At 41.3% G+C, this 25,278-nt stretch overlaps 1 protein-coding gene across 1 annotated transcript in view; it reads right to left on the reverse strand.

Moving 5' to 3' along the window:
• LOC102226718 (transmembrane and TPR repeat-containing protein 2) overlaps positions 1 to 25,278 on the reverse strand; it is a 91,524-nt gene that overhangs the window by 25,168 nt on the left and 41,078 nt on the right. The window contains exons 2-5 of the mRNA XM_023348459.1: positions 21,372 to 21,948; positions 3,955 to 4,789; positions 1,456 to 1,570; positions 1,019 to 1,104 (exon numbers count right to left, since the gene is read on the reverse strand). Of these exons, the coding sequence (XP_023204227.1) occupies positions 1,019 to 1,104; positions 1,456 to 1,570; positions 3,955 to 4,789; positions 21,372 to 21,948 (1,613 nt within the window). The remainder of the gene's footprint in view (positions 1 to 1,018; positions 1,105 to 1,455; positions 1,571 to 3,954; positions 4,790 to 21,371; positions 21,949 to 25,278) is intronic.

Here is a 25,278-nt window from a genome sequence, read left to right on the forward strand (position 1 = left end):
ATAAATATTCTGAAAACGAAATAAAAAATGTTCTTACTAAGTTCTCTAGCATTTAGCAAATGTAAATAAATTTGGTATTTCTAACAAACATAAAACAAGAAAAGTTTAGTGTGATTTAACTTCTGACAGTGTGAAAAAAAATGTGTCTGTAAAATATCTGGTTCAACTGTAAATAACATTTTTCAGATTTAAGCTTTTAATCAAAAAGATTAGACTTCATAACTAAACTGTGCAGTTTGAATGTTAAGCTCCTTCCAGGACTTTAAACAGAAATCAGACACTTTCTTAAGCTTGAAAAATTCAAGTATTTTCAAGGCTTTCAAGCACCTGTGCAAACCCTGACAAAAGGAAGTCATTTTCAAACCCTCCTACAAGCAGCCAAACAAAACGTTTTTTCTAATCAGAGAATAAGATGTGGGCTGAATAAAAAGCCAACAATGTGCCCTAGTTAGCTCACAATTAAGCAGTGAGTGATGGTGTAACCTTGGAAAGAACACTGTCGCATTAACATTCTGCGTTCAAAATGTCAGCAGCTCGGAGTAATTAACTGCTATCGGCTGCTGCAGATTGGATAATTGCTGAATTAGAATTTCCCAGTTTTATCGCAAGCTTGATTAGATGTTCAATTACTCCGGTGGAGGAAGGACGAGACGTTCAGGACTCTGTTTATCTGTCTCTGACCGAAGCCTGGAACTGGGAGGAAGAAATAACGGAGCAGAAGGTGAGAAAACTGAAAAAGATCAAGACTGAAGGAGGAATGAAAGCAGAGAGAGCGCCGCGGCCCGAATTCATGGTGAATGACATCATGCATTCGCTTGATCTGTTGACATGCGCGGGCTCAGAGAGCTGGTCACACAGCTGTGCTCGAATGTTCAGCTCCGCCGTAGACCCGCTGCCCTTTGCCATCCATTACTTCCCTTTACATAACCACAGCCTTTGTTCACTGTTGCCTGGACACGGCACAGCCACAACCACCAGGGCTGGAGGCTGTCAATAAAAAGACAAGAGCTGTACTTACAAGCCAGCGTTGGCCGGCTCCCAATGGCCAGCTTATAGTAGTGGAGCGCCTGGGAGAACTTGTTGCTTTCCTGCAGCAGCAAACCTCTGGAGCAGACAAAGAGAAACCAGGACGACATGTGAGACGGTTTACAGCTCAACGCAGGCAGTGTGCAGAGCTAAAGCTCCAAATCAAGACAAAAGCAGCTGATAAGAGTGGGAATCAAAGGAATCCTGGTGTTCTACATTTCCTCTTTGACTAAAACGGCATCATTAATACTCCTGTCAGCAACAACACGATGGGGAATATGAGACAAGAGGGCAGTTTCTCAGAGAGAACAGCTGGGATCAAAGCACTGCGTCTCTGGTTCTGCAGCCACTTTACAGAAACACTGACATCCACAAGAGCCAGAGGAAAATAAACCCAAACGGCACACAAGTATGAAAATACATACTCACAGGTTATACAGCATGTCGGCCATGTTGCTGCGGTAATACAGAGCGTTTCTGTAGGCCTGCTCAGCCTCATCCATCTTCCCCTGGCTCTTCAAAACATTTCCCAGGTTGCCCCAAGCTGACAGGTTACAGAGGAAAAGATTAGCTAAATGGTAAATGATGAAGACTTTGTTAAAAACAGGAAGGACCTTTTGTAATAATGTTAAGTTTGTTAAGCAGTTTTTAACGTCTAAAACGATGCAGTTCTGCTGCAGCTGGTGATCTCACACAACAAATGGCTCTGTAGGGGAGCGCCATGTAAGAAAAAACGGTTTTCCAGGGACTGAGCCTGAAAGAAAACCACCGCAGCGCCACTGAGGAGCCGAATGAACTGCAGTTAACAGCAAGGAACAGAGACTGACAGGTGATGTTCGCTTTTTCCACTGAATACAGTAGAAAAGTTTATAAAAGATCCTTGATTAGTGTAAAATAAATGTAGATTAAAACACAATAATCATGGATGTAGTATATGTACTATATGTGAACTCTGATTTTATGTGGCAATAAGACCTAAACTCCACAAAGTTATTAATAATAGATCACAACATTTCACAGAACATCCTGCCTCTAATACCTGCTGTTGGTGTCGGGATTTTGTTTTGCATGATGGGTTTTTATTTTTCTGATCACTTTTAGAATCCAGGCATATAATTCTGATGATTCTTTGTTTATATTGAAGCTTCAGTGGAAACAAATGTCCCAGGGGAATGAAGAAAGAGCTGAAAAATTAATTTAGAGAAAACTAAGTGTACTTAACGTTTCAAAGTTAGTGGAAAGACTAAATGAAAAGTTAGCTCTGCTGTTGGCGCATTAGCAGAAGAGCTGAAACCGAAAGGGAAATAAAATCATAAAGCATGGTGGATTTGTTTCTAGAATCATGACAAACAAGTTTTTACTACATTTATTAAACTCAGTATCATTGCATGTTATTTAACTATTGGAACGAATTGGTTGGATGGAATATTTGGAAGGAGATCATATTTCAAGAGGTGAGCATGCAAATTCTGAAAGATATGAATATATTTGGTCTGCTGGATAAACTGCCACTGATCTTTATGCCAACATTTGATGCATAATTTAAAAGCTAACTCTCACAAAGACGACAAGATAATGGTAAACAGTCATTAAATGTGGGCTAATCTGTCCTGGTCTTTAGAATCTAATCAGCGTTTTGACCATCAATAAGGAGAAGTTAAAACAATTCGAGCTACAAATCCAGACTGATCTGTTTTCTTAGCAGCCTGCATCACTTTTTCTATTTAAAAAAGATTGTGTGGATTTCAGCAATCCAAACAGTTTGTGTGTCTGATGTTGGGCTCCCTTCAAATCTCATATTAGCTTTGTTGAATGTAAGGCGGGACATTGCTGCTACCGTGTCGGCCTGCCAAAGCAAACAGCTGTCATGCCTCAGCTCCGCTGCAGAATCTGAAAGGGAAATTAGAAACTCAACGTGTCCTTCTGCTGCGCCGTGAGGCCTGCGCCTGCTGCACTGCTCAGCAACTCCGCAAACTTAGCTATGGGTTTAAATCTGCGTCTGATTAGTTTGAAGCCTTTTGAATATTTTATGGGCGGCTGGTAGTGACAGTCGGGGACAGGCGAGGACGGCGTTCTGAGCAGGAAACGGCAGGAAAGTAGGAGAAAATACGTCATCAAGACTGACAACTCCGTTTTAACTCACAGCTGTACTGAAGGCAGGTGAATAATACCATATGCAGAATTTAACTTATCCTACTTTTACTCTGTGCACTAAGGTCTCCGTCTATCTGTGGTGATCCTGAGTGAAGGAGACATTTTGAAGCAGATTCACTTTAAATTATTTAGTATTGCAGAAAACCGATGGAGACAAGAACACATTGAAAGCTGAAAGACCTCCTCCAGTTATTCAGGTAATAAAATGTGATGTGTTGGACGCAGAGATGTCTGCTTAACTGTGGATGAGCTTAAGTTTAAACACCGACTTTAAACAATTAAAGGCAAGGATTAGGACTGTTTTAGTACTTGATCATTTTGATGATTAATCTGATTTTTAAAAATTGGCAGATTTTCAATTCAACCAAGATGCAAATAATCAACTAATTCAATTCCTTTAAAATAAGAAAATAAACATTTTATTGCATAGAATGCAATAACACATTCCTGGTTCATTTGTACCAAAAGATGATTCTGCAACTAAAAAAATACTGTTTACTGATCTGTTGATTGTATTTTGGGTTAATGATTGAATAGCAAAATATGCTTAATATATTTTCCTTTACAGAATTTGAACAGGATGAAGCTAAAATCACAGATAAAAGTTTTTTCATCTTAAATGTAAAAAATATATATTTTTTGTACAGTTTTGGTTTAATTACTCTTTCAACAGACGGCCATTTTTAGAGTCTGTATAGGTTGACTGTTATTTCAATAATCGATTAATCACAATTATTACAACTAATCATTTCAGCAGAGTCAGGACAGTCTTACCTTTAGCAGGATTGACGTAGATCCCTGACTTGTAGAGCATCTCCTCGTTCTGCCAGTCCTGATTCCTCACCACAGTTTTCATCCCAAACAGAAGGAGCATGGCGCCGCTGCAGAGCAGCAACAGCCTCCTGCAGGACCTGCGTCGCACTCGCACACACAGCGACCGCAGCCCCACAGCAACAAGCAGGCAGAAGCCCATGCTGGGGATGTATAGCACTCTCTCTGCTATCACAAAGCCAACATAGAAAAACAGGTTTGTAGCAGGTAGAAAGGGGATGGCCAGAAGGCCCAGGGAGAAAGAAACCACATTCTCCGAGGTCGGCAGTGAAGTCCTGCTCTCTGAGAGGCTGCTGGTTCCGTTCTGGGTGAAAATATTATTGGTGTCTGTGTGAGAGTTGTTTGTGTGTTCGTGGTAACTGTGTCCATTACTGTTCCCATTCCTGCCGTTAATGTAATGGTGGCTTTTCCCATTGGTTTCCTTGGTCCTGGTTGCTGAGTGCATCCACAGGCCAAACCAAACCAGCAAAAGCAATCCGAGGTAAAAGAGAACCGTGTGGACGTTCCTCCAGTCGGCCAGGCTCCTGATCAGAGGCAAGGCGTCCATCGACCAATCAAAGCTCAGCGTGTCCGGGCAGAGGAGGAGCCAGAAGTTGACAGCAGGTAGGTGGAAAAAGGTCAAAGTTCTGGAGAGGAGCGAAGGCGAGTCAGCGGCCGGGTTGTCTGAGTTGGAGAAGTTGGGCGGCTTGTTGCCCATCCAGGAGAAGCGGCAGGCCAGTAAGACGACTCCCCACACGGCCAACAGAAACACGTTCAGCAGCAGCTGCTGGTTCTTCCTCTGCCAGACACAAAAACACAAAACTGGGTCACACAAAGCAACAAACACCAGCCAATAGCATATCAGCTAGCAGAGCATGGATATAGCTGCATTTTCTTTCAGATATGTTTTAGGAATAATCTTTTCTGGTATTAGAACAGTTAAATATTGGGACAGGAGAGAAAACGGCAAAATAAGAATGAAAGTTGGACTGAATTGTTGTATTAATTGTTGTATTGATTCCAGATTATTTATGACATGGTTGGTTAAGTTTGTCATCGTCAGTTATTTCTATTTGTTAAACACCAGAAAAATGAGAGACAGAATATATTTCATTTTACTTTTGTCAAAATGAGAGGTTTGTGTGTGAGGTAGAACCTCCTCTGGTTCTAACTCACAGAACCAGAGTTCTGCAGTCCAAACTGTTCAGCTCCAGTCCGGATCAGATCGTTCAGCTCAGCCTGCTTCTCTTTATTGAAACCAGAACATTTATGATGAATTAATTCACTGATTGTTTAAAATAAAAGGGAACAGCAGAACTTTTCTTTACACACATCATTTGTCATCTAAACTTCATGGCCTCCGCAGACAAAAGGAAACAAGCACAGCTGTATGAACTCCATTCATCATAACAGAGTTGATATTCAACACTTTCTCCAATGTGTGGAAATACTGATGAAATATGTAAAGTGTTTGGCTGTTCAATCACTTGTTGGTGGAGAGCTGAAAAATGACCCGACATATTTCTGCAGAAGATATGTCCGATGTTCCGACCAGGCGACCTTCCTAAAGTGTCCAGAATACTAGGAAACGTGCAAAAGTTTCCAATCTCCTCCGTAGTTTTAACTTTCTGAAAATTACATTCAGATATTACATTTAGAGCTCAAGGGAAAAGAAGATACAGAATATAAAAAGATGAACTGGAGGTTAATGAATGCTGGAATAAAAATCTCCAGAGGGATCATAACATCACATTCTCTGATATTTAATCATTTAGAAGATCGTAACATTATAATACTCCAAAGTTTGGCCCAGAAGATGTGATGTTTTAACCATCACAGCTTCAGGGCTGTACTATTGATTGCTTTGTCATTTACAAACTGAGTCTGTAAAAAGGGGCATCATTAACCTTTGAATGCAGCTTCTGTCTGCTAATGATCGCTGACAGCGCCGGGATCTGATGCCTGGAAGGAAACGAGTCCAGAAACATCCGGAAAACGCCATGACAACAGCCTGAACCAACCGCCTGTTTCTGCAACTTCTGAACCGGAAAGATAAATCTCTGGAGCTGGAGCCCAATGTATCTATGACGATTTATGGAAATAGGACAAACATCACACAGAAAAAAGGTCAGGACTGAAAACGACCCCAAGTGATTCTGGGTTTCACGCAGACGGGCAAGGAAGCTGTCGCGTTGCTTAGCAACAGAAGGTCATATTTTCAATCCAGATGAGCATTTCACATTGATTTCTTCTCAGAAAAAAATAAGAATTCAGTGGAAAATTTTAATAATCAATATGTTAACAGAAGTGAGTAAATAAATGAACTGCTTGTTCAAAGTCAGTAAAGAAAAATCTGGTTTTTGCTGAATTTCACACGGAAACTCCAGGTTTAGTCAAATATTATTTGAATGTTACAAAATAAGAAAAAAAGACATATTTCTGTTCAGACAATAAAACTGTCTTAGAAACAGGAAGGATGAAATGTTGATGCATAATTAAAATAAGACTGGAGAAACAAATGTCCTGAAACGTCAAGTTTCAGAATTAAAATGAAATCTAAACGGTTCGTTTGAAAAGACGTTGAAAACCAGAGAGTCTGTGCAGCTTGGAGCCGATCGGCAGAACGCCGTGACCTGAAGCTGGTCAGAGTTCACCAAAGATGCTTATGGGACAGCGTTGGACGCCAGGTCCTGCTGCGCCTCAGATTTACTGAGATTTTCACCTGGATCTCAGGACCTCTGGCAGCTCCAAACAGCAGCTTACAGGAAACCCAACTGTGGGGAATCCAGTCAGTCTGGAGAACGTTTCTCTAAAACCAAGCATGAATCACACAACACCCTGATCTCTGTTGAGTTTGTGACTCATTTCTGCAGGTCTGTTCAGCTGCCGCTGTGATGAGAACCATGAGAGAAGCCATAACCAGCGTTTTTATTTGAATTAAGCGTGTTTGCCTGTTTGGGATCCACTGGTGATCCACTGGAATCACCCCAGGACATGCTCACTCCAACTTGGCTCAGCGATGAACAGATATGTCATCCCCACTCTTTCCAGACTCTGTGCACACTCAAACGCTGCCATCCTAACTGCATCCACATGTCACGTTTTGCTTAAAATTCTTCTTCTGCATTTCAACGTTTGGGTTTTCTTTGTGGAAAAGAACATTTCTGGGCTTCAGTGAAAACATAAAACAACCCTGTGATTGCACTTCAGTCCGTAGCTGTGACCTCAGTGCTGCTGCTCAAGGCTTAAATCACCAAACGCTCCGACTTCCTAAGAAAAATAAAAGGTGACAGCAAAAAATAGACTGCCTGCATTGTTCCAGGAGTGTAATGAGGCACAAACTACAGAGGCAACACAATCAAGACGTGTATTTTCTCATGAATAAATAATCTTGTGCATCTTCCAGTTAAATTTCCATCAGTTGAACCACCAGCCTGGAGCTTCAGCCCCCATTATGCATGAAAACTCAAGACGTCCAGCTTTGTGTCTTTTGTCAATAATCCAGTTTAGCCTGAAATAAGTGGTTTAGCGAAACCCCAGGGAGGTTGAGAACACACTTTTTTCATCTCTTCTATGCTTCCAGCACATTCAGTTCTAAACTGATATAATTTAAGCTTTATTTGGCATGCGGACAAAAAATCCTTGGAGAAATGCAAAACAGGCTAATTAAGGGAAACCCTGCTTTGAGCGCGTTCCCGCCTCTTTTAGCTGTGGCTGTGTTTTTTCCAACAGCACCTTGTTTGTTCTGAGCAAAGGTTGCAGCAAAGTGGAAATGTAATTAGTTTAGAAAACATTTTAGAGAACATGCACAGGTTTTTTTTTACAGATAATTGGCCACTGTGCTGTGCACCACACATGTAGCAGGTTTTCAAGAGTCTCCTAAGAGCAATCCATCACACAACACATCTAACAAGCCCATCAAAGTGCAAAGCCATGTCTGGCTCACACTCCAGTGAGCACCTGAGCAGGAATCCTGAGAAAGAAATGGCACGTCTGACCCTTCCCCTCCTCTTCATCATTACTGAGATCAATTGTCTACAGAGGCTCTTTCATCAAGATCCTGCCTTCCACTGATAGACTTGTAATGGAAGTGAAAATGAGCTCAGGGAACCAATCAAACAGCATTACCACCTTCAAAGCCTTCAGACGAAGGGACACATAAACACAAAGGAAGCTCAGGTTTAGTAAGCACGCCACATTCCCTCCACCTCTGCATAAATCTTTCTGAGGAGGTGATGGATGGATATGAAGTCTGCTTTTGTCCTTCCTCCCTAACCGCTGGAACAGCTAATCTAGCCCAAACTGAAACTTCTCCATCCATCTCTCCTCCTTATCAGACACAGCTGGTGTGATCCTCCAACACAGAAAAGTACCTTTGGCTGGAAAAGCTGAACAAGATAAGAGTCTAATTATTAATTTCCCAACATGTGTTTAGGATTACCAGCAGCTGGCACATAAAAAAATCGCTCATTAATAAGATTTTACAGTTTGTTCTGGATAGCATTTCTGACAAACGTCATTAATATTCCAGATATGCCTGTACGCGCATCAGGAAATTATCATCACCTGCAAAATAGCGTGTTGGTCCAATTTTTGATGCCATAACATCTCTGAGTTGCGGAAGCACTAACTTCCCGCAGGACCTGAGGAGTTTTATCAGCTGCACTGCTTCAGTCCAACACACCACAGACTCTGGAACTATCTGGACAGTACTGGGGACGGCTAACTAAAAGGTTAGCAGCTCTAACCCTAAAGCAATAATCATAAACATTAGTTCTGCCGTCGGTAAAGCGCTATACGAGCATAGTATTTAGCTAACGCTAACACGCTATACCAACATTGTTTTGAGCTAATGCTAAAGCGCTATACCAACATTGTTTTGAGCTAATAGTAAAACACTGTACTAACTTGGCATTTAGCTCATGCTAAAATGCAAACTTTGGTAATAATGATACCTACCACAAGCACACAGGATATCAGTAGATTTTAAACTGTTTACTGTTGACCTACAGCAAGGCATTCTGGGTACAGAATGTCACACAGGAATAATCTGGAAGAAAATGACACTTTATTCATAGCAGCATCTGCAACAAAAACCTAATTTCCATATTTAATTGTCTTCAATTATATAGAATATCCATATAGAGTCATACAAATCAAATTTAAATGCTTATGCCTATCAAATTATATCCGTCTTTGAAAGACTATAATCCTTGAGCACCAATTTAGTTCTGACATTATAATTTACATGTTTTATAGCACCCGTATATATTGTATTTATGCTTATATCTTATTCTCTACCAGCAGAGTTTTATTTTGATCTGGTATGTTTCTTGTTTTAAATTAAGTTATGGGAGAAAAAAGAGAGAACGTGAAGAGAGGAAACGAGCCGCTGCTTAAAGGCTCTTCACACTCTTAAAAATAAGAGCATGAATATAAACACTTAACTGCTAGAAGAATTCTTTCCAATTGACATCAAAACTTCAATAAAGATGTTGAACTTTATTGAACTGAAACTGAAAACAGCAGAGAAATTTAGCAATTTATAATTGATTTAGAAAAATGCATTAGGGGGAAGCCAAATGTGTTAAAAGTTAGCAAAAGCACTAGATGGAAAGCTAGCTCCACTTTTAGCAGATTAGTGGAGATGTGCCCACCTCCGTTTACCAGAATATTTCTCATCTGCTTCACATCTATTTTCCTCTGCCTGCTCCCTTCTCCAGCTGCACCCACTCACTTCCAATTAGCTCACCTGGTTCCTTTGTCTCTTCCACTTCTCCCTCAGTATTTAATGAGTGCAGTAAAAAGCAGTTTTTGGTTGTAAGGAGTGATATAGAGTATTTCTATTCAACTGCTTTGAATTCACTGTTAAACAGGTTCAACAATGTGACCTTTTGCTGGTTTTTATAATGCCACAAATAAAACTTGGGCACTGCTTAAACTTCCATTAAATTAGTTTAAGCCAGATTTTGCAAGCACAGTGTTTCATTGTGAATATGTTATTTTTAAAAGTAAATTATCTAAGCATCACTGCAACACATGCAACATCAGTATCAGTGCTGACTGTTGGCATTGGCTATGTCTGGTGACATTTTCCTACAAATTTCATACAGAAAAAGAAAGTACTCTCAGTGTTTCTACATTAGCTGATGCTACCATCACCATCACAGGCCACAGACTTGATGGAATCACACAGGGCTCTCAAACTTTTACCGACTGAAATTTCAGGTTCAACCAAGTGGAATTTTGTTGCCACGATGACCAGAGAGCAGCACTTTTCTCCTTTATCAATGGATGACCAAGCTCACAAGACTAAACTGGGTGCATTTAGTTGGCTTAAGTGTTTAAGCCAACTTAGACATTTGAAATATTCAAAGTGAACAAATCTTTCAGAATCTATTGAAAGCACAATGTAGAACAAATTCCACAGAAAATTATCCAAAATTCAACTCAAATATTTACAGTTGCAACAGAGAAACTACATGGATCAGTTTAGGATACGAAGCTGAGTTTAGGTCACGAGGTGAAACCTCAGAAACCTCCTCTTGATCTGCTCAGGACCAAACTTTTAACTCATGTGAACCCGTCAGAAACCGTCCAGTCAGTTCATCTGGCTGGTCCACAAACAGCCGAGTCTGAAAGAGAAAATCACTGGAAAAGAGCCAATAATCACCAGAGGTTTATTGGAAATAAAACCAATTATTTAATTGACTGGTAAATGTTGTTTTTTTACTGCTGCCCTGATGTCTGAAGGTCTACAGTGGAAAAAACAGAAGAGCTTACACCCAAATGACTAAAGCAAATACATCTGAGTAAGAAACTTTCCAACCGAGATGTTGTAAAACAAGCCAGATTATGCTGTCTTGGTCAGATTTTATTAACCATAATCACTGGACCAACGTGGGATTCATTTCTTTCAAAACCTTCACTCAACATTCCAGCTTCCCGCTTCGCTTCACTGAGCCTCCGACCCTAAAACACTCTGTGGACGACGCAGAGTGATGCTGTAAAAGTTGCTCTCTTAAAGTTTAAGCAAAGGGATTTTAACTTAGGGGTCACCAGGGGCCTCCCTCTAATGGACTGTAAACTGTATGAAAAAACTAACTTTTTTTCCTATTTTAACATTTATTCAGGCTAAGCTTTTCTGGTTTTAGGTCAATTGGGATTTGCAAACATATTTCTGTTTGGTGAAGCTAAAATAATAAGAAAAAATTTCCCTCATTTTCAAGAGTTGCCAAATGTTTGCTGGAATTTTTGTTCGTTCCTCCATGCAGAGAGAATCAAAACATGGACTCGGTCGTCTTGGAGACACTGAAACTGTTTGGAAGAGTCATTTAAGTCCATGCTTGTTTGTGACCCGCACCAGTCCCTCTTGTAGCAAAACACAATCACATCATGATGGGAAAACATTTTCAGGCTGGCAAGCTTCTCTCTTTTTGCCTCTAAATCTAAAGATGATCATTATGAGCAAAAACTTTAGTTTTAATTTTATCAGACCAAGGGACATGTCTCCAAAAATCCAGATCACTGTCCCTGACTCTGATGAGAAATAAAAATATCACGAATCTTTTGATACTGTGTATGTAAACATCTGGTTTCTGATGTAGAACCGACAAGAAAAAGAGCAACGATTCTGTTTTTTTTCTCTCAGTGGAGAGAAAAAAAACAAACGTCTGGTTGAATGTAAAATGTTTGCTACAGGTATGCAGGATAAAAATATGAGCAGCCCATGAAAAAAAGAGAACAAAATCTCATGATCAATGGAAAATTCTCCACTTTGCCAAGTTCTCAGAGGTTAGTAAAACCTGAGCTTGAAATATGTGGGGAAGAGCAGCAAAACTTTTGGCAAATATGTCCGAAAGTAGAAGCTGCTGTTGTAAGAGTTGACCTTCTACCTGCTGAGCTGGAGGGGTGAGGAGAAAAGTTTTCCAAAGGTTTCTGCTGAGTTGCAAAGCTACAAGATTGTCAAATATAAAAAGTAATCAAGTGAAAAGCTTTAAAAATGCAAAACAGACTGTAAATCTGTCTTCATTTGCTCCCAGTGCAACATTGGATGAAACATGGCATTAAAGTGAGCATGTTGCCTGAACAGGTGAGTTTGAGTCCAGGTTCAGGCAGAGGGAGGGAAACACGACGGAGCTGTCGACTGTGAGAGAGAATTTGTCAACCTTTGATCTTATGGATTTTGTACCAATGAGGAAAAATGTAGTTTAGTCAGAAATTGATTTGAGAAAGTTTGAGGTGAGCCTTCAGATCGGCAGAGCAGGGTGTCGTCCTCCAAACAATGAGAATGGATGCTAAATATACGGAAAATATTGGCAAAGGGGAGGATGTCAGAAAGGAAAGGAAAGGAGCACCAGGACAGAACCCTGGGGACACCTGAGGTGACGCAGGAAAGCTGAGTTGGATGAACTCTGTGTTGTAGTTATTATATATGAATATGTTGTTTGTTGCTATGGTTCCTCAGTTTTGTTTTCTCTCTTTCTGCAGGTCTAGAAGCAGATTCTAGACTTGCTCTCTCCAAGCTTCTTTGTCTCTCTACTTTTATCTCCTTCTTTCTTCCCCTTCAAACATTTTTCCACATTCCTTTCTTTTCCATCTCCATCTTTATTACATTTGAAATAAACCCGGAGAAAATTTGTTGGGCTTCATCTAAGCACTCAGACAATAATTATACCAGACATAACACATGTTAAAAAAAAAAAAAAAACATACTAAGTTTGAACACTGCTTCGTTCCTTATGAATGAATTTACATGCCTGTGAATTCAGGTATGTGTGCACCATACCTGGCTTTCTACTACCAGTAGGTGTAATGCTCAAATTTATTTAAATGTAGGTTTGACTGCAAAAATACAAGTGCTAACATTTTTTGTACAATTTAATGTACATTCAGGGATTATGGGGTTAAATTATTCTGAAAACCAAATCAGTCAAGCAGACAGAGCAATAAGAGCTTAATGACAATGGAAAACCAACGTTGACACAAACCCCTTGACGTTTCAGAGGAGTTATTTATTGAGTGAAACCACAGTAATGGTTTGAAAAATAAACCCAGTGTGTCTCGTTTCTGGCCTTTCATTTCCCCCATTTATTTGTACTCTGAGGGTCAAGTAGACTGTGTGACCACGACTGCAAATTTACTGTGACAGGATGCTGATTCAAGCTTCAAGGCGGAGGAGGAGGAGGAGGAGGAGGAGGAGGAGGAGGAGGAGGAGGAGGAGGAGGAGGAGGAGGAGGAGGAAGATGAAGCAGGTTAGTGCTGCGGGCTGGCTTTGTGAAGCACAGGATGGAGGGGAGAAGTCAACAGAAAAAGTTTGTCCTGTGCATGCAGGGATTCCAGGGATTACTCTGTGGAGGCGGTGAGTTCCTGCAGCATGAATGAGTCCAAGCTGGAGCTGATGGACCGTCCGACGGCGAAATCCTCCTCCGTCTTCTCTTCCCTGGTGGCTCAGGTTACAGGGTGACCACCAGGCCTCACTGACACCACAGCATTTGTTGCTGTTGTTACTGGTGAGAGGTGAACGTGACTGGAACTCTGCCAGCAGCACAAAGATGGCTGCTGGTGAGATGTGATGGCTTCCAGTGGCTGCAGAAAAATCAGAACCAAGATGGAGAAGATGCAGCCTGCAGCTGCCGCAACGTCGCCAAGCAACATTCATCAACATAACAGGAATAACATTATAATAACAAAGTCATTATGTTAGTAAAATAAATATATAAAATTATGGTAATTGGTCTCTATCATTATTACTTAAATTTCATAATATCAGTTTATTCTTGTGATATTACAATTTTTTTCCACTAATATTTTATGACTTTATTCTCGTAATATTACTACTTTATTTTGGTGTTATTTATTCGTTATCATCCTATGACTTTATTCAAGTTAAAAAAAAATTAAATAATAAAGATAAGGAAGGAAATCAAATTAAATTCTAGACTTTTCCAGACTACAAAAGAAACCCTGCTAAGATTTATTTATTAATAATAATTAATTTATTAATTTATTTATGTTTTCATAAGTAAATGTGCTGACTCCACTGACCTTGTGTAGCATTCTAGTCCAGCTATCTGCTCCAGTAGAGCCTGAGATCAGCTGCTTAAAAACAAAAGTCAGCAGATATTTTCCTTCTTATGAACATCGACAAAGAAAATCCTCACTTGGATGGATGTGAAGAGTTACTGTGCCAATTAAAAATCTAATGTTTACTAGAGAAATTTGTTTTTCAAAATTTTTTAGAAATGAATCTACTGTCTTGTGTTTTTTATCTTGACAAGTTTGCTGATATATTAAAAAACATTTAAATGTGAGAAAAGTGAGGAGATTTGGTGAAGTGTGTGTGTGTGTGTGTGTGTGTGTTGCTTTTGATGCATTTCTATTCCTGAATAGCTCAGATTTATTGGGATCAGTGATGTGGAATTCCCAGTGTGACGCATCGTCATGGTCTAGTGTGGAGACATAAATCTTTTAAAATACGTGTTTTGCAAGTTTAATTTTTTCACTAACTGCTTCAATATGTTGAGTTTTAAATAGGATTTTTCTACAATATTTGTATAAGCGCACTCCACTGCTCAAAACAAAATCTCAGTGCCAGGTGGAAAAGTAAGAGGCATTTGTGACGATAAGAAAATAATTCAACCTTCCCTTTAGCTCCTGCACAAGCTAATAAAAAGATAACATCATCATAAAAGTGACTGCAGTATCACAGAAACCTTTTACGACTCGCTGGATTGCTTTAATTCTCAGTTTTCAGTTTAGACGGTAAATCAAAGATGTTCACAGAGAAAAAAAAAGCTCCAGTAAGAAAACACAGAGCAGGTCGGGGAAAAAGAAAGACAGGAACAGAACGAGAGATGAAAGAAACCTTTAATGCTGTGGGAGTATTCTGGGCACACCACCCAAGTTTCTCCAAGTCTGCAAACGCAGACTCAAATTCACACAAGGGCATAATAACTCACTTATTATGCTGAACCGGTGTGTCCAAAGATTACCACTGAGTCTGACGACCGAGAGAAGATTTTCCAGATGTGGAAGCAGAGAAAGAAAGCACCGTTATCTCCTTTAGCTGCAGCAGAAAGCCGAAACACAAACTAAATGTGATTACTCCAACTTTTTTCTAAATAATACACCCCGGCGTGGCTGGATGTCGTGCTAACAGGTACGATGTTTGATGACGCAACAAGCTGCTTCTGAGATGATTTTTTTGCAGATTCTCTCTCCAGGAGGATCTTTCCACCGTCTGCGTCCGTGTTTATGACTCCTGACCGTCCCGTGTGGTTTAGTTTCACCACTGTGATAATCATTCCAACATGTCACAGAGCAGAAATTAGATCTGGGCGTGGACCAGCGCACATTTCACTCAGAGCAATCCAACCAATGTTTGAGGAAGAAAACTGCAACTCAGCAACTTCACAAGAAAGAAGAGAAAACAATCAGGTTGTCCTGTGAGCGTTGAGATGAAGGGAAAAGCTGCCAAAGAGCGACACTCGGCTGCATCAGAGTGGCCCAAAAAAAATCAGCTGTGCTTCTTCACACAGGCTGCTGTGAGCCTCAGAGCATCGCATGGCTGCTCATGCATCACTTCCTCTCTGAATACCAACGGAGCATGTAATGCGAGAAGGCAACCGCAGATCTAAAGTGACACGAAGAGGCTCAGAAATCATTTAAATAAGAAATGAAAAAAATCAGGAAGAAAAATGTGTTGGAGCAGAAACGAAATGCTGGAACCGTCTCATCGGAGAATGTCATCCCTGTGTGTTTGTTATTAAAAAGACAGATTATAAGGTTAGATTCAAGACTATTTTATTGCAAAAAGGCGTCATAGAAGCTAACAGCACATCGTTCCTGCTGTAGTCAGGTTGTCTTAGTGAACTAATGGCCACATCAGTGATTTCCTTTTCAGCATCTTTCAACACAAAAAAGGAAAACAGAACCGATAATCAGCAGATTTCCTTTATCTTGTGATAAAATCTACATTCATGTTTTTGCCTCAGTGTCACTGCTGGGTAAGAAAAGCTGCAACATGATGAACCAACATGGAGCAACAAAAATCTTCCTCTGAAGATGTCATCAAGATTTTAATGCCAGACCAAGTACTGACCCGGTTCTGTTTGGCTGTGGTTCCTTCCTGGAGGACTGCATCAGCTGGCATAATGCTGCCAACACCAAATCGCTCTCACTCTCCTGCTGCTAAATTTATACTTTTCACATCAATAGTTCTCAGTTCTTCTGTTTCTGTTTTTGTCTCAGCTCCGTCTTCTCAGCAGACTGGTTCTGGTACTGAGCCCGGCTCTGGTCCTGGTACTGAGCCCGGCTCTGGTCCTGGTACTGAGTCCGGCTCTGGTCCTGGTACTGAGCCCGGCTCTGGTCCTGGTACTGAGCCCGGTTCTGGTCCTGGTACTGAGCCCTGTTCTGGTCCTGGTACTGAGCCCGGTTCTGGTTCTGCAGGAGGTTTCTTCCTGTTAAAGGAAAGCTTTTCCTCTCTACTGTCGCCACATGCATGCTCTGTATGAGGGATTGCTGTAAGCGATATTGATCGTCTGCCATCGCCCCCTGCTGGTCAGGAGGAGTGAATGCTGTAAGTCAACGACTCGATGCTCTGCTGGGTTTCCTCAGAAACATTTTAAACTAATTTGAATAATAAAATGAACTTAATGAACTGATTGATAACTAGGATCAACTGGAATGATGTGTGATTGAAATTGAGTCGTTTTTTATAAAGTTCCTCCAGACAGTGAACTGCTGTCCTGCATGATCCACCCAGACTCAGCAGGTTGACACCATGCAGGCGTCTTCCACACAGTCAGCATCCCAGGAGGGAGGCAGGTGGGTGAGGGCAGGGGGCGCGAGCCGAGCCCACCGGGCTCAATCTATCACGCAGTGACAGGAACCATTAGAGCACAGAGGAGCATCTGTGGAGTCGCAGGGAAAACGCCCGGCCTGGCTGGGTTTCCCTTTACCGCTTCTAAAACACAGAAACTGTGTTTTAGCGCTGGTTGTCATTTGTTCTGGGCTTCTAGGAAGATACTGCAGGCTGTTTATTGTTATTGAACACAAAAATTCATGATATTTACTATTTTATCTGCTGAAACGATGCACGGTTTTGTTGAAGCAAACAAAATAGTTTGCTGATTTTTTTAGGGAGTGATTGTTTTCTCAGCCCAAATCTGAGAAAGAGTTTCTGGATGTTTGTGGTAATATAATATTACAAAATAGCAACAAATGTATAACTCTGGTCAAAGAATAAGAAACTTGTGTTGCACCAAACTTTTTTTGTAATTTTATGGTATAGTTGGTCTGTAAAATTTGTTGATCTAAAAGAAATAAAAAAGGTTGACCATTGCCTCTGCTTACAGATCATCTCTGCCACACAAAATCATCCAGAGGGCCACATTCAGCCCCCCAGCCACACTTTGGACACCGTTGATTAACATCCATGGAATGAAAATATATTGCAGAGAAACTGCAACATCTCACATCTGGAACTCCGTCAGCTCTCAGACTCTCCAGCGTTCCTGAGGTCTGGCCTCTCTGGCACGACCCGCTCTGAAACACCTGAGCTCTTCACCTACGTAAACTCCATCAGCTGCATCCCACACACACCCACACCCACACACACCCACACACACACGCACACACACGCACAGATACCCTGAGCAGTGACCTTGAACTAACGGGAGAAGTGCAAACAGAAAACAGGAGGTGAGAAAAGATGCAGCCTGACTTCCTCTCAGAGCCAGCTGCGTCTCGTCCCAGATCTGGGAATTATTTTTCTGCTGTGTACTTTGATGATTACAGAGGAATATTTGGAGTTTCCATGGAAGCCTTTCCAGGAATGGATGGATGCAAGGAGCTGACATGACATCAACAAGATAAATCTGCTTCCTCCAGTTTACGGTTTCAGAGTGTTTCGTTTCAGTAAAGCGTTTTCAGAAGTTTCACTGCGGTCGTGTTGGAAGCGTCGGCCCCTCAGTTCTCCGGCTGATGTTCAACGCTCCAGAAATCACAAACATATTCCTCTCCCAGTTAAAAATGTGACTTTAGACAAAGGAACAGTGGATGCTAAACTCCAGAGAAAAGAGGCGATGCACAGAGCGGAGTTTTTCCGGAGGCGTTTACACTGGACCGCCTGCCGAACAGGAATTGTTTTCCTATCACAGCTCTTTCATTTCAGGGTCATTTCCACATGTTTAACATTCATTTTACTGCTTAGTAGAAATGCAGAACAGAGCTCTGTATCTGCTAAACACCATCTGACTGCATTTGTTCCTCAGCTAAATTAGGAACTCTAATCGACTTTCAGTGTCTTGCACAGAAAACGAGCCTATTAACTAACGCTGTGCAGGAAAGAGCCTCATAAAGAGCCTGTTTTCCACATTAAGCATGATTATGGCATCAATATGTTACATTTGAACTCCATCAACTCTCTGCCTGAGTTCGCAGCAGCAAGCGGCCATGACGGGGTTAATAAGCTGCAAACTGGAGGGAATCAAAATAGTAAAGGTCTGTGAGTAAACAACATAATGACACTCTTTTCAAGGCATCACATAATGTGGATGTTTTCATACTTTAGGACCTGACATTACCATTTAAAGGATAAATCTACTCAAAGTTCTCCAGGCGTATCTCGTTTCCTGATGCAAATTTTTTTTTTTTAATCAAACAATTAACTAAGTGAAGCTAGTTAGATTCCAGAAGAGCAGCTCCTCTTCATCGGCTGCCAGGCGTCACACCGACAGGCAGAAAGCAAAACGCTCTGAATATGCAGCAGTGACGGATCATCAGCCGTTTGGTTCAGAAACACTCCTCCATGTGACCAGCGTCTCTTTGCTTCGCTCACCGGAACAGGAAGTTAGCATGACTGCGTCTGATGGAGGTTTTCTAAACGTCAGGTTACTGGAACCAAACTGCATCACATTTTAACTTTAGAAATGTTCTGCTTTAACTACTTTCTCTCCCATTGGAGGAGGAAGATCTCCAAAATGAAAGGACAACTCACACAGTGTGTCATCTCCCCCTTTATGAAAGAGAGCAGCAGTGTTTGCAGAACTGATGATCATAATTCACGTTTTGTCTTTGAGTAGAACAGACTGATTTGGTGTAATTTTATTCACCCTTTCATTTGAGATCTAATCTTGGTGAACTTTGTTGATGTCATAACCAATCATCACCGTCTACCATAAATACGACTTTAAAGATATGAACTACTGAGTTTTTAACATTTTAGTTAAACATCTACAAAATTACGACACAAGAGTTCAGGAGTTGCAACACGAGTGAGCAAATACTAAAAAATAATGAGGAATATTTAGATTAAGAAATGAAATATTAAGGTTTTTCATCTTAAATGTAAAAAATATAGATTTTTTGTACAGTTTTGGTTGAATTACTGTCCTGTTCTTTCAGCAAATGGTCATTTTTAGAGTTTGTATATTCGAATAAATGATTCATCAATTGCTAAGTTAGTTTTTTTTTATTTCAATAATTGATTAATCGCGATTGTTTTCCTGATATTGTGCAGCTCTGTTCTCAGCCTTTCCCAACCTCAGCAGCGCTCGCTCCCATTGGCTGATTTAGAGCAGCCTGGGCAGCCATCTTGTTGGATCTGATATGTTGGGGGAAAATGTGGACGGCCCAACAAACAGGCAGAAAATGGAAAATGCTTCTGACAGGTGCTTATGGGGAAAAGGTCTTCTGTACAGACCGGGCGCTACGGCAACAAGGAGTTATAAAACGGCCATCACATTTTGTTATTTCAGCTAGTTCTCCAGAATATTGCTTTCTTTTCTTTCCTTTCTTTTGTTGAACATGTGGTGAAAGCATGAAGCCACACACACACACACACACACACACACACACACGCACGCACGCACACACACACACACACACACACACGCACACACACACACACACACACACACACACACACACACACACACACACACACACACACACACACACACACACACACACACACACACACACACATAGGAAAAGCCACAAGCTTCGTGCAAAGAGCAGCTTCTACAACACATATATCTAAAATATGCACCAACCATTAAAAACAGACACACTTCAGTTTCAGCTATTTTGCATGTTATCCTTCATATTCTGAGATCTGCTGAATGATTTTAATAATGCAAATCTTTAAAATGTTCTTCTAAGGCCACAGTGAGAAATATTTACAATCATTCAACACACATTTTTAGAATATTTTCTAAATATTGTAAATATTTGACTCTCAAGTCAAAGAAAGACTTTACTAACAAATCTAAAGTTTTCATATTTACGACTGAACGCTGACTCAAGTTTGAAGTCTTGTTGTCACATCTGGTGCTGGATAATAAAACATTTTTAATAATTTAGCAAGAAACATTTTAAGGGGAAGTTTTTAAAATACAATAAGAGACAATAATGTGGCCCAACAGGCCGGAGGTGGAGCCATGATTTGAAGATTCAGTCGTAGTGTGAACCTGATTTGCATTATTTTCTGGTTTTCCTCAGACATATTTACACTTTTAAACATAAATGCAAATAGGATTTTTACATCATTATGTTGCTAACTGAGAAAGTGTCGTTAATAATCCATCAGGTGTTGTTTTGAGGATTTTTTTTAAAAGCAAAGCTGTATAAATGGGACGCAGTGGAGCTCCAGGGCAGACTGTGAGCTTCAGAAAACATTCATTTTCACAGAATGTTTTATCAGGTACAGGATATAGAGCTGCAATACATCACCTGTTAGATAGAGCGCCACCTATCTCTGCTTCAAGAGGAAACTTAAAGAACATCAGGTGCCTTTTAGGAACTTACTGTTTTTGCGAATATTTCATGGCAAATATCAATTTATAAGCATCTCAAAAGACACGAGGCCTTTGATATTGATATCTTAAAATACTTTTTCCCAACCCTGTAATATTTTATTGCCTTTCTGTTCTGTTATTTTTGCATGTGGTGTTGTTTGTTTGGATTCTAATTAATCTGATGTAATTAAGGCAATATTTTGCCTTCATTAATATGAATATTGAAACAGAAACTGAACCTGGATAGAAACCATATCCAGATAAATATCACTAAATATCATCACCACGTTTTGTCCTGCAGATAAAGTGCCGAAAATATTCAGATATAATTTTGTCATGCTTTTATTATGAAAAGCTGTTTGTTTGTTTGCATGCCAGACATAAATATATTCCTCTCATATCAGCCACCAGAAGCAAATGAAGAGCTGTAAACCATCAGCACTGTTCTGCTTGTTCAGGTTGGTTTCAGTGATCCCTGAAGGACGCAGCTGTTCACACACTCAGAACAAACCAGCACTGCAAACACACCTCTGTGTGATCCACCTAACTTCCCTCTGAGGCAGAAGCAAAGAGTTTTACCTTGTAAAGCAGCAGAATGGTCTGTCTCAGTTTGAGTCTGTGGAAAACGCAGACGTCGTATAAAGCCGCTACGGCCAGGACTGTGACTCCCAGCTCCTTCCACAGCATGCTGCAGGCGGCGCAGGCCAGGCTGCTCAGGAGCCACGCTGCAAGCCGCCAGGGCCCGGCGTGGCCCCGCAGCCCGCAGTGTCGGACGTAACACAGCAAGGACAGCAGGAAGAACAGGGCGGCGCCTTCGTCGGCCCGCCCCACCACGCCCGCCACCGCCTCGGTGTGGACTGGGTGGGAGGCGAACAGCAGGCCGGCCAGCAGGCTCCACGGCCCCCCGCCCAGCAGCAGGCGGGCCAGAGAGGTGAACAGGACGGTCACGGCGCCGTGCAGCGCCACGTTGACGGCGTGGTAGCCCCAGGGCTCCAGGCCGCCCACTGCGTAGTTCAGGCGGAAGGACAGGGTGCAGAGGGGCCGGTAGGACTTGTGGCTGCCGCTGTGGGTCAGCAAGGTTCCCCAGAAGTCATCGTAAAAGATGTTGGTCCAGGGCGTCTCCGGAAGCAGGTCCTGATTGGTCTTAATGGCTCGGCTGAGAAGAGACAAACAGAAAAACGTTGATATATGACAAACCAGTAGCTAAATGAGCAAAACACAGTCCATAAATATGATCCTCTGCATTTTACAAGCAGAAAACACAATATTTCATTTTTGTTTCCAATAACAGTCAGAAAACGTGATCACATGGCTACCCCAAACCAGAAATGAAGGCGAATTGGAACAGCAGGAGGACGAGACCAAATCTGACTTTTCATTTAGTCTGAATGGAACAATTCTGATCTTTTCACCACCAAAAAATCCAATTTGTGTCACATGGAGCCAAATCGTTCCTGATAGTATTCAAAGCGTCTGCAGCGTGAAGGTCATGTTGCATTTTATCCGACTTCTACGTGGTTGATGTGAGACGTGCAGCAGAACTCTGCTCCAGGAGAAGCCAGACTGTAAATCTAAACAATGTTTGAAGATGATGATAATGAAGTAATGAAAGCAGTCTGAGTCAGTGAACACGTCACAAACTGGACCAACAGTATACTGAGTCACAAAGAAGTCTGATTCATCTAATCATTAGAATGGACAAACGGGAAAAGAATTTATTTCAGCAAAACAAATTTTAATTGAGAATCAAGACCTGCTGTGAGAACAGAAAAGGAGCGAAGAGCCGTCTGGTTACTGGCCAACTTCACATTTTACTGAGCAGCTGGATTTACTGGATGGACCAAATTTAAAACAGCTAGTTTGCTCCAACAACCAAAGACTTCTGAATTCACAAAAGCACAAGAGAGAAAACTGATTCTGGGATTCATGGAGCCGTAGTTCTCTACAGCCAGACAGAGAGCTAAAGAGGTGGATTAGCAGGGCTAGCTAACAATTGATAATTAGGAATATTAATCTTCAGAGTGTCACACAGAAATGGTCTTCAGTCAGGGGCCTCTTCAGATATGTTGCAGAACTGACTGTTACTGGATTAGCATCATCATCCACAACAACTCTCTGTAGATACTTTTATGATGTGAGCTGCAACATTTAATTGGGAACATTTACTGTCCCTGTGGGAAATTTAAAGTATTTCTTAGCTGAACTGAATCAAATAAATCTGTATTTTAATGAAAGATCTGAGCAGGACAGTCATCACAGCTCTAAGAGTTGCTGCCTTTAGAACTGGAGAACGGCTCGACATCGACGGTCAGGAAAAAAACACTACAGGAGGAGGAAGAGTTTAGAAAGAGGATGGCTCCGGGAGACTGTTTGCTCCTGCTGCCAGGATCAGGCCAGAAGGGCAAAGCGTTCGATACATCCATGTTTAAAGGTATTTAAGGACAACACATGTGGACATTAGGTTTCTCCTTGTAGGCAGCAGCATTCGCCAAAAGGAACAATTGGACCAGCCCTTTGTGTGGGATGAGCCTGCGTGACTTAACCCAATGCTGCTTCATCAGCCACAAGCTGTGTGTGTGAATGGCTGCTGGGGCCACCAGCAGGGGTCAGGGGTCAGGGAGGGTGTGTGTCTCTCCAGGAGTCCTTACAGAGACGGCGAGGCCTTGTCCAACGTTTCCTGCTCCTCTGACAGAGCAGCACCCCCATCATGCTCTCCTTTCAGACAATGATGGCTACAATTTGCTTAATGAGCCCCCCTGTGAGAAAGAAGCTGCAGCAAAAGTCGAGCGGAGGTGTTGTAATTACAAGTTTGATAAATGACACATGACCAGTGATAACAAACCGAGCGAACAAGGTTGTAATCTCCCTGTGGTAGTCACAATTTACACACGTAATTAGCTCAAGGAGAAATGGGTGGAGAAAAGGTGGAGGCATGAGTGTGTGTGTGGGTGTGTGTGTGTGTGTGTGTGGGGGGGGGGGTTCTCCTCATGCAATTCATCACATTTTTATTATGTGGGACAAAAATTGAATCATAGGAAAGAGAAGTGAAGTTAAACACATTTAAAGGTATGAATGCATGAAATAAGACAGCCATGATCTGAAGGACAGTTTTTAAATTAAATCTATATAAATCGATTTTTAAAATATGATCCTTTGTCAAGAAGAAAATTAAATTGTTCATTAAACTCCTCTTGTTCTCTTCTGCTACATTGTCTGCTATAACTTCTGTAGCAGTGTCTCTCCTGCATTAAAAGGACAGCAGATCCAACATCGGTCATCGGTCCAGTGCAGCTGGCTTCATATTCCAGAAGAATCAGATTGTTGTGAGGTAAATACAGCGCCAACTAGTGTGCAAGTTTAATGAAATATCCTGATTTCTTACCAGGATAAGAGTGGAAACTCTAAATATGAACACTCTGAATTTTTCCAAACGTGAACAAACATAAATTTTCCTCTGCGGATGCAGCATGGCGTGTCTGCCCCACCTGCAGCATGCCACCTGACTCTGGCTTTGTGCAGCCAGGATGCTCCACATGATGCTGCTACAGACCAGCTGCGTCTCTAAACAACAGGAATGTGGTGGAGAGTCACCAGAAAGGTGTGCATAAGATGGGTGAAAAGTTTCTCTGTGCAGCATGTTGTGGAAAAAATGTTATTTATCAAACACTAAAAGCATAGCGAAGGATTATTGGCAAAACTAGAACTACTGCACATCCAGTGGTGGCTACTTCCTTACTGCAGGAGGTCAGATCCATTCCAGATATTTGAATAAAGATGGGATGGTTCTGGTAACTAAGCAACGGCTGCTGGCAAATGAGAAGGAGACTGCTACCGTTAACTTTGGAGAAGCTAGTGACTAGCATGCTGAGGCTGGTCACCCTCTGGGTTACCTTCCTATTCTGGCAATTAGCTCAGATATGCTAGCATTAGCCTTGGTAGCCAAAGTGACTTTTTTTTTCTTTAACACAAATTTTAGAAAGGAAAATGTTTGAGATGCAATATCTGTAACGACATCTATTAAACGTTGTGTCCTTTTGGCTAAGTTTCTATCATAACACCAACCATAAACATACAGAGATGAAGTTGGTTTCTGAATCAGCAGATGACTAAAGGTTTTCCGCTATTGTTTCTCTACTTTACTAATAGCATCTTTAATTTGATCTACTTTAAAAACATCAACACTGAGAATGTAAGTCTAAGACTCTTCCAACATGGACTGGATTATTCTACCCTAAAAGCAGAATATTTCAAACCTAGTCTGTAAAATGTAAACACACTAAAATGACCCTTTATTGAACTTCCATCAGTAGAAGAAGAAGTCAGTCCAGTGGGTTTTCAGCTTCTCCAAAGTTAACGTGTGTTACTGGTCTCCTTCTCCTTTCCCAGTGTGAACCGCTCAGCTATCGGTGCCGGCCTATCATTAGTCAGATCAGTAGATCTAGCTTCCTGTGACAAAGAAGTAGCTACTGCTGGGCATCAAATAGCC

The sequence above is a fragment of the Xiphophorus maculatus genome, chromosome 2 (genome assembly GCF_002775205.1).
Source record: "Xiphophorus maculatus strain JP 163 A chromosome 2, X_maculatus-5.0-male, whole genome shotgun sequence".
Taxonomy (NCBI): domain Eukaryota; kingdom Metazoa; phylum Chordata; class Actinopteri; order Cyprinodontiformes; family Poeciliidae; genus Xiphophorus; species Xiphophorus maculatus.